General features: G+C 34.5%; 1 protein-coding gene across 1 annotated transcript in view; it reads left to right on the top strand.

Annotated features, from left to right (window-relative positions):
* chd2 (chromodomain helicase DNA binding protein 2) overlaps positions 1–16,576 on the top strand; it is a 197,597-nt gene that overhangs the window by 102,284 nt on the left and 78,737 nt on the right. Inside the window, exons 14-18 of the mRNA XM_039773298.1 lie at positions 2,510–2,599; positions 7,998–8,188; positions 9,425–9,613; positions 9,731–9,893; positions 13,579–13,731. Coding sequence (XP_039629232.1) covers positions 2,510–2,599; positions 7,998–8,188; positions 9,425–9,613; positions 9,731–9,893; positions 13,579–13,731 — 786 coding nt within the window. The remainder of the gene's footprint in view (positions 1–2,509; positions 2,600–7,997; positions 8,189–9,424; positions 9,614–9,730; positions 9,894–13,578; positions 13,732–16,576) is intronic.

Genomic DNA, 16,576 nt, shown 5'->3' with positions numbered 1-16,576 from the left:
AACCAAGTAATATTTTCTCTTTGTTTGCGGTAATGCAATCTTTGTTATCATTTTTTTGAGACTTTCGAATTTTCCTACTTCCATTATCTCTAACCTGCTCTGCATGTGTATTGCGCCAACATTTTTGAATTCTTTACTACGTTTTTCTTTGTCATCTACTCTTTGTCTTTTTAAGGCCCTGGGCGTGGTTAAATCTCTTGGCACAAAGTGTAGTCTCGCAGGAAATGAAAGTGTCTTTTGTCTTTCTGAGAAGGGCACGTCTCATCTCCCTGAACGTGTCTTGTCTTGTTACAGGTTTTTTTTTTTTTATATAATAGAGAGATGTGTCTCCTTATCCATTCTTAAAATATGAGATGCCACGCACATTATTACTGTACAAATGTTGAGGCCAAATATCTGGGGTCTAACATTTGAACATGGCAAGTTACCATTCAAAGAGTGGGTATTGTGAGTCTTTTGTTGCCAAATTAGACATGAAAGTAATTAACCTTTGGTTCCGTTATGGCATGTAATTATAGAGTTCAGTGCAGGCACATTCAACAGTAATGTGTACATATGCTGAACACTTAATGTCATAAACTTTTTTCCTGTCATTGATATTACAAAAATGGAATACAATGCTTACTTAAGGTCATACAACATTTCAAGTATAGTAATATCATCAGGAGTATGTTTTTCACAGTGCAGCAATTTATCACAAAGAGTTTACCTGGATTTCACTACCTTTTTTATCCATTCACTCTGTCAGTGATATTCTTCCACAGAATCTCAATTTCCTTGGCAGCTGCTGCTGTATTACTCCTCTTTAGGAGGATATGTCAATAATCTTCATGCATAGCCGCCAGTATCTTTTTCTCTGCTGGCATGGATGTTGTTCCCTTTGTTTCTCAGATTTGCAGTTCATGGTTAATTGGCTGTTCAGTGCTCAATTTATAAGTCCTTGTAAATCTGCTATAGCAAACCATAATTTATTCTGAGTTTTAGGATTATCTAATATCTCTTTCTGGAACAGTCCCTGCTCACTATCTATGTGGAGTTTTAATGTTTTCCATATTTACAGTTTTTTTTCTAGGAACTCTAGTTAAATTCCATCTCTCAAAAATTTCAGACTTAATTAATAGTTATGAAATGACCCAACATGGGTAAGTGTTCCCTGACAGTTTACTGGCATCCTCTCCATGATTATTGTTTACCTTCATCCTCATGATGATCATGATGTAGGCTGTAACTCCCTGTAGCCCTGAAACATGAATAATAGAAACAATCCCATTCACATTAAATACTCATAGCCTGACTGTCAAGGTGTATTTTTGCATGTATTCTGTTTTAGGAATGCATGCATTTAATGTAAACATGCAGCACAAGATGAAATTCAGGAGAAATGTGTAGTAATTATTATCCGCAATACTGGATGCGTAGTGTCAAATCCAGTACTTTTGAAAATTGCCAAAGGTAAGATTGTTGGTGCTTTCAGGAAGACAATATAAGCAGAATGATGTTTGCTGTTTATGAGCTTTATTTTGTCATGTGTGATGAAGTTTTAACTAGAAAGAGAGGTGAACTGGTAGGTTTTAGACATAAAAGTTAAACTGGATTATAACAGTCAGTTGTCATATTTAAAGGAAAAAGAAGTCGATGTGATCTCATAGGCTCTTGTAATAGAGCAAAGCTATGATGAAATAGAGTAAAGAACCACAAAACAATTATTGATTATTTATTTAATTATGGTAGTAACTTAACTGTTTTTTGTTGATGGGCATTTATTTCAGACCATAGTATAATGAGGAGATTTTTCGTTGGGATTAGTAGAAGTGTATAATGATTGTTAATCATTTTCTAATCTCTGTGTATCTGCAATCACATAACACAACACCCCAACACCCCCAAATACAGGTGCTTTCTATGGTCCATGACTGAAATAACAAGAGTGCTAATAATTTTTCAGATTTCTGTTTAATCTTCATCACATATACATGAAACAATGTTACTTACTGTAAGTGTCACATTTTTAAAAAATAATAATTGTGTAGTTTTTTGGTGAATATTGTCTCTGTGTCTATAGAGGAAAGACACAAATTCACACTTAGATGACAGCATTCAATTATTTCAACAACACTGGCAAGAGAGGATTTTCTGAGGTAACAAGGAGATGCACATGCAGTCAAGTGTGAACTGGGCGATAGAGATCATAATTCATAACTGCCTACCAGTGTTCAGTAGCATTGCTTGTGGCAGTAATAGGGTGTCTTCGGTGTACCAAAAAAAAATTAGATAATGCTCATTTATTTCATTGGCCCTTACATATAGGCCAATTTCATAATTTATTAATTTAGTTTCAAGTTTGAGTTAAATTCAGAATTTATCAAATCATTGTTATATTATTTCTTAAAGGTTTAGGTGTCACTTTTTCATTTGTATTATAGGTTTTTTTTTTGAGTTTGTCATATGTTATCACAGCCTTTATTACTATCCAATTATTTTGGATTTTCTTTGTTTTTTTTATTTCTAGATTCGAGATTATGAGTGGGTCCATCCTCAAACGAAAAGGTTGAAATTCAATGCACTACTAACAACCTATGAAATCCTACTAAAAGATAAGGTATCATTTACATGACATACTAAAAATAAGCTTTATATAAAAAAATGAAAACACAAATCCAGAGGCTATATCTTGCAGTTTTTGAGGGCTGGTTTATATTATTTCTGTAAAATTTTGGACACTTTTTCCCTATATTGTAAGTGTGATATCATTTACTTCAGGATGTGCCTTATTGTATATTGAAACTGCTTTTGTACTAGTTCATTATTAGGCAAAACCTTGTTTCTAACTGCTTTTAAATTAACCAGTTAATTTGAAAAATGTATTACTTTAACATTGTATTACAGGTAATGTCCTATTAATGCTAATCTCTTTTGTACTGCATCTTTTTGCTGTTCTCTTTTAAAACTGATATACAGAGGAAATGTAAATGGAAGTTTTCTTCACTTATGATTACCCAATAATTAAGGAAAACTTTCTTGTTTTATATTATGCAAGAGGTCTGTCAGGTTGAATGTGACTTTTAGGGTATAGTTTAAAAAAATCCTATTCAGAAGTGTTAAAGTTTGCTTGCTTTTCTCTAGGAATTTGATTTCCACTGATAAAATTCACATCAAAATAACTGAGGTTTAAAAAAACAAAATAATATGATAACAGTAAAACAAGAGTTATAGAAATCAAGTATGTGTGTGCTTACACACATAAGAAGTGCTAGACAAACGTGATATTTTACACAAAAAAGGTGTTTCATGTTTTTAGGTTTTCTTTGTTTTTTACATGTTTTTCTTTGAGTGTCTTCTATGTGGCACTCAAGGCTCTCTCTTTTCTTTTATGTACATTCTTGGGTAATAGAGAGAGGTTTTAGTGCTACTTTTTATCAAGATGATTTCTTACTTTTCTTTACAAGCAGTTTGAATGCAAAGTCTTGTAAAAGCCAATAGTTTACCATAGTTGTTTTGCATTTACAGATGGTGGCTCTCTAGTCTGAGCAGCTTACTCCATACAGCCCAAACACATTTGATCTTTAAAAATTGCCTAGTGATGGAAATTAAGGTTAAATTAAAATGAAAATTGAATAAAAAATTACCATTTTAATTGTTTGTTTAGGATCAGCTAATGACAAGACAAATGTTTTTTTTTTTGCTGTTTAATTAATCAAGCAAATTTTTTCTGACTTCTTTTCCAAGACAAAAACAATACTCTTCTGTTAAATAATTTATTTCTGCTTTGCAAAAACTTTTCACTGACCTCTTTCAACAGCTGTTCCAAAACTTTGTACAAACTTTAGCTGATTATGTTTAATACAGTAATCCCTCCTCGATCGCGGGGGTTGCGTTCCAGACCCCCCCGCGATAGGTGAAAATCCGCGAAGTAGAAACCATATGTTTGTATGGTTATTTTTATATATTTTAGGCCTTAAAAACTCTCCCACACTGTTTATAAATATTCCCCGCAGAGTTATACAGCATAATCCCGTTGTATTATCTTAGATATTAGGTAAGATTCACTGAAATTATGTATATAAACACACTGTTTATATACAGTAAAACCTAAATATTATTTTAAAGATATTGAGTGTCTCCAATATCACATATGTTACAGCCATTACGATAGACAGGCCACCAGCAATAAATACGTACAATGCAAGAAAAATAGTATACAGTAAATGTGTGTACAGTGACACTAAACGTACGTACATGTACTAAGTACTGTAAGTAGAAAATTAATTATGGATACTCACCAACAATGACACGATGACTTGTCCGATAACAATGAGTTTTATTTTACTGCACAACAAAGGAGAGCGTTACAGCCCCTAAAGGAGCCACTTCAGGCGATTGTGTAGCACTGCCGTTGTTCTTCTTCTGGCAGTCTTCAATCCAAATCCCTAAAGCAGATTCCATCCAGACTAATGCCTTATTACATCCACTTACAACTTGTTTTGCACCCTGGTTAAAAGGACACTGCGGCCGTAGATCTTATATTCCTTTCCTACTTTTTAAATAAAAGAATCGTAGCCTTCAACAAATCCAAAACGCGTTTACCTTTTCGCAATCGTTAACATCTTCCATTTGCGCTTGGGCACGGCCCCTGAAGCAGTAGCAGATCGTTTTGGAGCCATAATGAAGGGCTTGACTATGCACAAAGATAAACACAAAAGAGCACAACTCTTTACACAGCGAAACACGTTGATGCTGAATGAGCGAGACGAGACTTCCTGGTTAACACCGCATTCAGCAGGCAGGAACCTAACTGCGTGCTCTGATTGGTTAGCTTCTCAGTCATCTGCCAGTAGCGTCCCTTGTATGAAATCAACTGGGCAAACCAACTGAGAAAGCATGTACAAGAAGTAAAAACGACACATTGTCTGCAGAACCCGCGAAGCAGCGAAAAATCTGCGTTATATATTTAGTTATGCTTTCATATAAAATCCGCGATAGAGCGAAACCGCGAAAGTCAAAGCGCGATGTAGCGAGGGATTACTGTATTTACTTTCCATTTAAATGTGTAGGTATTGGTGTTACACTCTAGTGGGGGTAGCAATTAAACACCAATAATGTTTTCTTTCTCACTTTGCCCATGTAGAAATGGGCTGGTTACTTTTAAGTATTATTCTGTTACTACAACTGCTTACTGTACCTTTTTTATATAAATAATTACATTTATTTTATCCATCACTTTTTCCTTCCTGCTGCTTTAGTTTACATGTTAAGGGTTTTATTTGATCATTCTGGGATAATTGGGTGTCTTTGCTTTTTGGCTGAGAAGGGGTGGGAATATGGTTTGACACAGGTTTTTCTTTCCACATTGTGCCTGATGCTAGCCAACCCTGAAATGCAAGAAGTTGGTTCAGAAAATGAACTGATGGATGGTGTAGCAATGTGTTGAACACAATTGCTTAATTAATTCAGCTGAAGTACAGTGTATTTAGTGTTAAAAACTTCTAGTCTAACTCACACTTGGTGTTTTTCTCTCATGTTTTAAACTTCACATGTTATGTGCAGTTTTGCATATTGAATGTGACAATTCAAATATAGTAAAAAAAAAATCTTACTCAATGTTAAAAACTAGCATTCAAATATGAAGGATTAACTGTTTGCTTTTTCTTGCACTAATCGTGATGTTTTTATTCCAGACATGCTATTCAATACTGGGTTATTTTACTGTTTTCACATATCACTTCAGAATAGTTCTATTTTTGAATGGTTATCTTGTATCATGCAGCTTTCTGCTGTTTAAACACACCCTTTCACAGTGTGCTGTGAGATAAATATTTTTACCTTTCTCCTCTTCTTTTACTTTTCTTATCAAGCCCAAATACAGGTTTTCTTTAAAGAAAATAGAATATAACTGCAATATTTCTGATTTTTCTTTTGTTTTTATAAAATAATGTAAAGTTGCTATTTTAAAGAGCGTTTTTATGCCATCAGTGCTCATTATATCTATATCAGGCAACACATACTTTGCATTTTTGTTGCTGATGACTTAATTTTTATTTATAATGACCATTTGGAACACTTAAGGAAACTGTACAAAGAAATGTTTTAAACAGACACACAAAATTAAACCAAATAGTATATAACAATTAAATAAGAGAAAAACAAAATAACCGTTTCAAAAAGCTACAGTAAGTGTTCATTTTAAAATCATCAATAAAGTAAGACTGTTGAATAAAAAGAACTAGTAAGGAGTTCCATAAACTAGAAGCTGAATTAAGTAATCAGCCACTTAGTGTCTTGTGTTTGGTTCTGGAGCAATACGTAACTCTTCATTAAAAAACTTACAAACTGCAAAGTGGTATGTAATAATGCCACATGTAACATGTTAGGAAAAATAGATGGGAAAACTGTCATGTAGAATTTTATTTGGAAGTAGGGAAAGCTTATGAGATGCAAGGACATGAATGAAGCTGTTACGGTTCCCAAAATTTTATGCAAGTTAAAATTCTAGAGTTTTGAACATGCTGTAACCTGTTTACTATTTCTTTGAAACACCGAAGAGTAGACCATTACAGTAATCAATACAAGACATGACAAAAACATAGGTAAGTGGTTTTGCGGCATGATAGTTAAAGGAACTTCCAAGTAAGTAGATTGGAAAAGAATTACATCTGGTTAAATTCTTAACATGAGTACCAAACAAGAAATTGGAAACCTTTATGAAAGAACTGGATATATTAGGGCTATAAAATTAGCCAAAAAATAAGGTTTGAATATTCAAATTAGAAACAAGTAAATACTCAGACATATTCCAGCTTGCATGTATATTTGTGGGTGCCACAGCAAGAACAAACAAAAACAGCCAAAAAAAAGTCCTAGTGGTACTTGGGCAACTGTTTTTTAAATTTACAGGCTATCAAAATCCTTAGTATTTGCATTGAAGTGTAGTACTGTCAGCTGGGTGCAAAAATACTTCTCTAAAAAAGCGAGCCATAAAAGCAGCCATGAAAAGAAGCAGGAATCCATAAGAGCCACTCACTGGCACCTTGTGCATCTACAAATCAAAGTGTCCTCATGACACTTTTTCTGAGGTCCTGCTTTCAGCGCTTAGTAGGACTCTTGTGGTGCAAACATATTGTGACGTATCTTGCTGCCAAACAAGCACAGGCAAAGCAGTTTTATATCAGCAGGAATACCAGTCAGTTAGACTGTGACAGGCTGAGAACAGTAAGCAAAGTAAAAACGCAAGCAGATGCAGGCAGGTTGAAGACAGACTTGTTTTATTATTTTGTAAGTGTCCAATAGGCAGTGGCAGAGTACAGTTAATATCATGACATTCAAAATATAAAAAAGTCAGGACCTGAAAAAAAAAAAAACAATTCTGTGTATGGGTCTGACTGTACGTTTTACTAATGACTAATAAGCTAACCATTCAAAATTACGAAAAATCTGATCTTGGAAGTGAAGCGCAAAAACAGATTAGTAAAATACTGCAGTTTGCATAGCACCTCTGGAGTAATTTGATGCCAGAATTAGTGTGGGTAAAGCAAGCAATCGTTCTTTGACAATTGAATGTCAGCTTTTGCCTTAAAATAATTAATTTGAAGTTCAATCTGACAGCACTAGAATATACTAAATGTTGGAATTTTGAGGTCTTTAAGTACTTTCTCTTCATTAAGTATTTATTTAGCAGATATCTTTAAACTCTTGTTACATTATGTTTCTTTTCCACTAATTTTCAGTTGGGACAGACATGGCATGGTCCTGTGACCACTAGTTAACAATTTAAAAAAATATCTATAAAATTAGTTTGAGTGCTTATGAGAAACTACTCAGTTAAGAAAAAATTCAGAAAAAAATGTAAAGCACAAGTAAAGTTAAATTAAAGCACAAGAAGTGCAAGCTATGGTTAGCTACAAGGCTAAATGAATAGTAGGAGTCCTAAGTCCCAGTTTCTTTTTTGTGTTATCCAGTTAAAATATCCATTGTAATTGACCTTTGCACTACTTTCTCACCAGGCAGTGTTGGGTAGCATAAACTGGGCATTCCTGGGTGTAGATGAAGCTCACAGGCTGAAGAATGATGATTCACTGCTGTATAAGACCCTAATTGATTTCAGGTCAAATCACCGCCTGCTTATAACGGGGACACCTCTTCAGAATTCCCTAAAGGAATTGTGGTCACTTCTTCACTTCCTCATGCCAGAAAAGTAAGGATCACAAAGAAGCCTTCACAAACTTGCCACCTTTTGTTTGATATTGTATGTTTATCTGTGTTGTTTTAGATATTGTAGGCATTGTTGTTTAGAAGCTAAAGAATTGGGCCCAAAACCACAAGGTTAAAAGTACAGTTACCATCTCCAGTCCAGTGTGATAGTGAGCAATTTACTGGTTCACCAGATATGTAATAGTTGTTGTTGCTGTGTTTATACAAAATTACTAAAGTTATGCAGCTTTTCATTTGCTTCATAGGATCATTCAAGCAAAAGTGTGACACATGTTGAAATAATACCACAGACCAAATATCTTTGCTTTAAAAGTATGAGTAAAATTTCAAAGCAAAACAGTTCACACAAAAATAAATAAAAAAAATGATAGAAAAGTTCTTGTTTAAGAAAGTTTCTGTTTTAAGACTTGTATATCTTGTTTCATTTCTTGTAGTTTGGTCATACTTTTGTACTTCATGAATGTTAAGCACTTAAGCACAGTCAGAAAACTGTATGCCATCTCCAGTTCTAATAAACACTCTGTTTTACAGGTATAGCTAAAAGTGTTCTATCTCATGTTAACCTCCAGGGGGTAAATGGCTATACCATATTCTAGGTAGCTATACAAAATTAAGCAAACACTTAAATGAATTTAACATCAAACATTAACTTTCTAAGATTGGCTGTTACAGTTGTTCTGCATCAGACAGTTGGATTAAGGCATCAGCAAAGCATAATGATAATTTAAAAAAAAACGTGTTGCTCTGTTTCAACTGGTTAATTTTTTCTAGGTGAATAATAAGTAAAAATGCATTTCTGCTTTTCCATATGTTGTTATTGTTTTCCACTCTGCCAGCTGAATCATAGTTCACTAGGTAATTGCAACAGCATAATTCGTACATCTGATGAATATTGCCTTATTGGAGTAATATTCTGAAATTAATGCTCTGTACCTTTAACTTGAATTTATTAAATTATACAGATGCATATATTTAGTTAGAAATTCTCAGTTCTGAAAATTTCTATTAGTATATTTTGCAACATTTTTCGTACATATGCCTGTACACTCCTAAATCAGAATGACTATATTGAGTAGTAAAGCCTCCTGTCATGGGTCTTGTTAAATCTTTACTTTGATCTGTTTTTTCATTGTGCAGGATATGGTCAAGTGTGTTCTGAAGGCTACATGCATTAATTTTTCACTCACTACTGTTCTTATTTCTTCTTTCTAAAAAAAAGATTTGATTCATGGGAGGATTTTGAAAGTGATCATGGCAAGGGCAGAGAAAATGGATACCAAAGTTTGCACAAAGTCCTTGAGCCTTTCCTACTTCGACGTGTCAAAAAGGATGTAGAGAAGTCATTGCCTGCTAAAGTGGAGCAAATCTTAAGGGTGGATATGTCAGCCCAACAAAAACAGTATTATAAGTATGAAGTTCACAAAGTTGTTCCCAGTTTTTCTTAATTTGCACATTGGTATTGAATTTTTCATCCTCTTTTTATTATAGTTACATTTTATAATGATATTGAATTTTATAATAACAGGTGGATTTTAACAAGGAATTACAAGGCACTTTCTAAAGGGGCACGAGGAAGCACTTCTGGCTTTTTGAATATAGTCATGGAACTAAAAAAATGTTGTAATCATTGTTATTTGGTTAAAATGCTGGAAGAAAATGAAAATGAAAAACCAGAGGAACATTTGCAGGTGAGTGAAGTGTTTCTGTAATCTTCTGGAAAGAAGACAAATAATGAATGGATCTTGATTATGATTTTGGTTGATTTCATAATGTATTCCCATGGTAAATTTTGTAAGATTTTGCAGAGGAAAAATTTAAAGAAATCGTTAGGTTCACAGCAACAAAGCGCTCATCATTCAGGAAGAGATGATAGATGAAATTGCTATAACCTTACTAATAAACTGTAAGGAAATGTCTATATTACTACACCAGTAAGCATTATACAGCACAATACAAGGAGCAAGCTTAACTAAAATAATGTGTCTTAAATGTCATGTTGAATCTTGAGACTGATGGTTCATCCTTATTGCCAGACTAAAGTATCAAAGTAAATTAAGGCTATTATGGCTAATAAAGAGAGTTATATATGTGTATAATATGATTTTTGGGGTTGCACAAATTATTATTTTGTAAATGATTAACCTGTAATTTTATCATTTAATTTTTATTAATCAAATGGCTAACTTTGTTCAAATAAATCAAACAGATATATGAGCATATGCTGTATTTAAGTATTTATTGAATGATTTGATATATAAAACTAGAAAACATATGGATATGAAAGAAACACAACTAAATTAGCTCCCAACAAGAACACCAACAATATAACACATTTATCAAAATTTAATAGTAGTTAAGTCAAAAAAGCCAAAAAGTAAAAAATGATGTTTGATTAATAAAGGACTTGTTAATATAATCTGATGTCAGCAGTTTAATTTGAAACAAGAGCAAATAATTAGGCTATTTTGTTTCTTTTTATTTTAAGAACCCTCAGCATTACGAAGGATCCACTGTGATTCCTTTCACGTTTTTTTTAAATCCATCTAAAATAGCAACAGGTGTTATTTATAGGCCTCATGAATATAGATGCTAGGCATAATTGGAATTAAAAAAGCCTAATAGTGTTTGTGAAATACAAATGATGCCGCCTAAAAGACAAATGAGACATAACTTATATCTCTTGAAGAGAAGACTGAGGTTAAAAACCAATGTTCTATACTTTTGCAACATAAAGCAATAAATAATTATAAGTTAAACCTTTCAGTAACAGTTGATTTTTTTCATTGCCGACCTTGATACAACTTTGTGGTTTGTTTTGACGAGGCAATGAATGCACAACGAGCAATTTTTTTCAATTTCCATTGCTTGTTATTGCCATCATCGCATTCAAACATGTATTATTTTTAAAAACAATGATGACCACCTGAAAGTACACTTGTAAATCCGTTCGTTCATTTTAAATTCTAGATGTTAGTAATTCTGAGAATTGAAAAGGTGTGATATAAATAAAATGTATAATAATAATAGTAGGGGTGGCACGGTGGCTCAGTGGGTAGTGCTGCTGCCTCACAGTTAGGAGATCCGATTTCGCTTTCCGGGTCCTCCCTGCGTGGAGTTTGCATGTCCTCCCCTTGTGTGCGTGGGTTTCCTCCGGGTGCTCCAGTTTCATCCCACAGTCCAAAGACATGCAGGTTAGGTGAATTGTTGATCCTAAATTGTCCCTAGTGTGTGCTTGGTGTGTGGGTGTGCCCTGCGGTGGGCTGGCACCCTGCCCAGGGTTTATCTCCTGCCTTCTGCCCTGTGTTGGCTGGGATTGGCTCCAGCAGACCCCCATGACCCTGTAGTTAGGATATAGTGGGTTGGATAATGGATGGATGGATAGTAATAATTATTATGACTAGCCAACCCGCGGCGTATCATACGCTGCATAATCAGGCCGGCTTTTTAATGATTTTTAAGCACAGGGAGAAAATTAACATTTGAAAAATGTAATAAATCAGCAAGAAAAACAACATTATAACAATGCACGGAACAAACCAACACAGTAAAACAGTTTGCTATGGTGCACGCGGTCGTGCTTTCGTAACCGAAAACTCGGTTTTTAAAGACTGCTTACTTCATTGTGTTTTAACCTCAGTTGTAAAGGATTGTTTTGAGGATCCCATGGGATACCCCTTGCAAACTGTTTAACACGCTGCATATGGCGATTCACCTCCGTGAGAAACATGCTTCTATGAACAGTCAGCGTGGCTCGGAGGTGCCAGGAGTTGGTGGGCGTGCCTCCTTCTGCGTGCGCCATAGGTGTCTTACTTGTCGGCGGCTCAGTGAGTCCACGCCCCTTCCGGCGTGCTTTCCATGTTGTCTTGCCTTAGTGAATTATATATATAGATTGTTATTATTATTACATTCGCCTACAATGTTTCATTTTTTCAAAAGAAACATACTAGATATGTTAATCAGGAGGTTACTATGTAAATGTGCATTAATAATCCATCAGAAATCTGTGGAAATCTAATGCTACAAAATGCTCTATTTCAGGCAGAGGAGGCAAAGAGAATAAGAGGAAACCTTTACACTGTGTAACACTTCATAAGGGGATTTGCTATGGCTCCTCCAGGGCGCTCCTTTCCAGCTCTCTATAATTTTGACAGATGCTGATAAATAGTTTTCTTTCATATCTATGATATGACAGTTAAATATTAACAAGTTACTGACCCTGACGTGGATATCTGACAAAAAGTGAAAATCAACCCTGCCCTAAATAAAGCTAGAAAGTGCATTTAGCTGACTAGCCTATTTTACTTAAGCATACTCACGAATAATAATAGTAGCAACTTACAAGTGCTTTAGTAGACAGTTTATCAGTTCTGTCGAAAGAAATACCATGGCTGTAACTTTCACCCAAACATTAGTCACTAGCATTAATTTCTGAACTTAACCAGCTTCTCAACCCACCTTTTGTGAAACAGCTAAATAAAAGTAAGTGGGTTACTTAAGGCATTGTTGTCCTGTGCTGTACATCTAGGTTCTTCCTTTTCAGATGTTTATTCATTGGGCTAGTACTGTCGCAGAAAACCAAAACAATGAACAAATAACCATTTCCTCAGATTTTTGGGAGAAGTATTCCCACACAGAGGATATTTTCATCTTATATTTGGCAGAATCTTCTTATGCTAAATGACAATCGCCACATGTTGGTGTACAATGTAGTGGAGAAGCAAGGCCAACTAGTCCCTTAAGAAAATACAATTCAAAAATGTAATTGTGGCAGCCCTAATGATTTTTCATTTGTAGTTCTTGTTACAGTTGTATGTGTTGAGTTAATTGCATGTCCATAATTGAAAATGCCTATCAGAATGTAAAGTAAAATGCTATCAGATGTACTTTCTGAACAGTTATTGCTTTATTTTGTATGTTAAGAACTTGCCCTTTTTTGAGATGTTATGGTGGTAATTAAGGGCAATCTTTCATAATGAATTTTCAGTGTAAAAAATGTTATTATCAAAAATATATCTACAGTTTTATCTTATTTAGTAAACATTGAGTATGAACTCCTTGTATTTAGTGCTGGCAAAAGTACTTTACTGTTTAAAGAATTTATACCCAATCTTTGAGTTTTTTTACAGTTCAAAATATGCTGGTTTCATCCATCCACTGTTTAATTTTCTTGATACAATCTTTGTTAGCTTTGTTGAATGGCTGCACAAAGCATATACTTCTAATTGATGATAGTTCAAGTTATATAGTATATAATTTACACAGTGTTTGCAATCGCTGAATCAGGAATTTCTTTTTGTAGTTTCTAACATTTAATTTTGCTCAGGAAAATTGAATTTTGCTCAGAAGTACATGGTTGATTTTTGCCATCTATAGAAACTCATCCGAAGCAGTGGGAAGCTGGTACTTCTGGATAAACTTTTGACAAGACTTCGTGAGAGAGGCAACAGAGTTCTTATTTTTTCCCAGATGGTGCGAATGCTGGATATTATAGCTGATTACCTAACTATCAAGCGATATCCTTTTCAGGTATTTTTTTGCCATAACTGTTTCAGTTTTCTGTCCTTTCTTGTAAATGAAAATTTTGAATCTTTTTAAGATGTTCCAAGTTTTGCAGTAATGGCAGTTATCAGTGACATCACAACAGCTATTTTGGGATAGAAAGTTGGGGACCTTGTATGTGAGTAACTGGGTTTTGTGGACCATTGCAGAAACTAATGGGAACCATTGCTGTCTGCATTGACATACTTTTAGCATGCACTCTGATGCAATTGCAGATCTAATTTAGGTAAATACAGTCATATGAAAAAGTTTGAGAACCTGTCTTAATTCTTTGGATTTTTGTTTATCATTGACTGAGCTTTCAAAGTAGCAACTTCCTTTTAATATATGACATGCTTTATGTAAACAGTAGTATTTCAACAGTGATATTAAGTTTATTGGATTGACAGAAAATATGCATCATAAATAAATTAGACAGGTGCATAAATTTGGGCACCACAATAGAGATATTACATCAATACTTAGTTGAGCCTCCTTTTGCAAATATAACAGCCTGTAGAAGCCTCCTATAACCTTTGATGAGTGTCTGGATTCTGAATTGAGGTATTTTTGACCATTCTTCCATACAAAATCTGTCCAGTTCAGTTAAATTCGATGACTGCCGAGCATAGACAACCTGCTTCAAATCATCCCATAGATTTTCGATGATATTCAAGTCAGGGGACTGTGACGTCCTTTCCAGAGCATTGTACTTCTCCCTCTGCATGAATGCCTTTGTAGATTTCGAACTGTGTTTTGGGTCATTGTCTTTTTGGAATATCCAACATATCCAACTTCAACTTTATGACTGATGCTTGAACATTATCTTAAAGAATTTGTTGATACTGGGTTGGATTCATCCGACCCTCGACTTTAACAATGGCCCCAAGTCCCTGAACTAGCCACACAGCCAAACAGCATGATGGAACCTCCACCAAATTTGACAGTAGGTAGCAGGTGTTTTCTTGGAATGTGGTGTTCTTCTTCCGTGATGCAAAGTGCTTTTCATTATGACCAAATAATTTTTGTCTCATTATTCCAAAGCACTTTGTTCCAAAATGAATCCGACTTGTCTAAATGAGCATTTGCATACAACAAGCAACTCTGTTTGTGGCGTGAGTGCAGAAAGGGCTTCTTTCTCATCACCCTGCCATACAGATGTTCTTTGTGCAAATTGCACTGAATTGTAGAATGATGTACAGATACACCATCTGCAGCAAGATGTTCTTGCAGGTCTTTGGAGGTGATCTGTTTGTTGTTTGTAACCATTCTCACAACCCTGCGCATATGTCGTTTGTGTATTTTTCTTGGCCTGCCAGACCTGGGTTTAACAGCAACTGTGCCTGTGGTCTTCCATTTCCCGATTACATTCCTTACAGTTGAAACTGACAGTTTAAACCTCTGAGATAGCTTTTTGTAGCCTTCCCCTAAACCATGATACTGAACAATCTTTGTTTTCAGATATTTTCAGAGTTGCTTTGAGGATCCCATGCTGTCACTCTTCAGAGGAGAGTCAAAGGGAAGCACAACTTGTAATTGATCACCTTAAATACCTTTTCTCATAATTGGACACACATGTCTATGAAGTTCAAGGCTTAACAAGCTAATCCAGCCAATTTGGTGTTGCAAGTAATCAGCATTGAGCTGTTACATGCATTCAAATCAGCAAAGTTACAAGGGTATCCAAATTTTTGCACAGCCAGTTTTTCACATTTGATTTAATGTCATACAACTAAATACTGCTTCACTAAAAATCTTTGTTCGGAAAACACCAAAGTACTCAGATGTTCCTAGGAAATGAAACCACCATTATCTTTTTTGTTGAAAGTAGAGTAAATTATTATGCAGGCTGAGAGGGTGCTTTTTCATATGACTATATAAGTATGGATGAATTAAAAATATATGGATAGAATAAAAATAGACAAAACTCTTAAATGCAGGTTCTAATATGATGGTTTTCACATTTAACGATAATGTAGAAATGCTAAACAGATTCCATAATAAGTATGAGAATTGTGTTAGAAAGTTATATTGAATCATATTACATATACTACCTGCAATATTAGCACATGCATAATGCTCTTAATCAGTGATGCATGGAAGTAATGCTATTTCCTATTTACTTCTGAGTTAATAAAACTTGGAACGTTGACAGGGTTTACTTACTAGGTAAAGTTCTCAACTATGTAAGGGTCCTGTGAGAATGTTGTAAGACTGAAACAAAGTTGAGACGTTGACAGAAATTAAGAAGTGCTCAAAATGAGTGGAATCGTTAAAGGAAATAGTTGTTTAGTTGATACACCCAAACATTAGTAGATCCATAATGTTTATGGCAGCATTGTGAATTGAATGAGAGAGCCCAAAACAATTTCTGAGCACAATACCTGAAGGAAATACTGTATATAGCTAGTTCTTAATGAATACTCCAACAACTACTTAAACACTGCATTTTCTGTTCAGAAATGAAATCTAGAAAAAAGCCTGCTTTTTGATAATGAATGTGATATTGTAGCACTAATATATTAATGTAATTATACTGATTATCAGGCATTTCTTGTTAGTTTGCTTGAAAATGTTCAGAATAAATGTATTGTATTTAAAGACAAGAAAATAATGTTGTCTATTTAGGTCATGTCAAATTTCTATCTGGCCAAAAAACATATAAAACTTAAGCTGCTTAATCATCATTCATTGCAGTAAGGTAGTGCAATGCCATGTCATAGCTTTTGGCAGTGGTAAATAATCCAAAGGTCATTTTTTCATTAGTGCATGTTAACTGCTTGCCCATTTTTTTCATTTTAAATTGTGAACTATTTTGTGTATAAACTGTAAT

This window comes from Polypterus senegalus, chromosome 12 (assembly GCF_016835505.1).
Source record: "Polypterus senegalus isolate Bchr_013 chromosome 12, ASM1683550v1, whole genome shotgun sequence".
Classification (NCBI taxonomy): Eukaryota; Metazoa; Chordata; class Cladistia; order Polypteriformes; family Polypteridae; genus Polypterus; species Polypterus senegalus.
The sequence above is the reverse complement of the archived record's forward strand: the minus strand, read 5'-3'. Positions and strand labels throughout refer to the sequence as shown.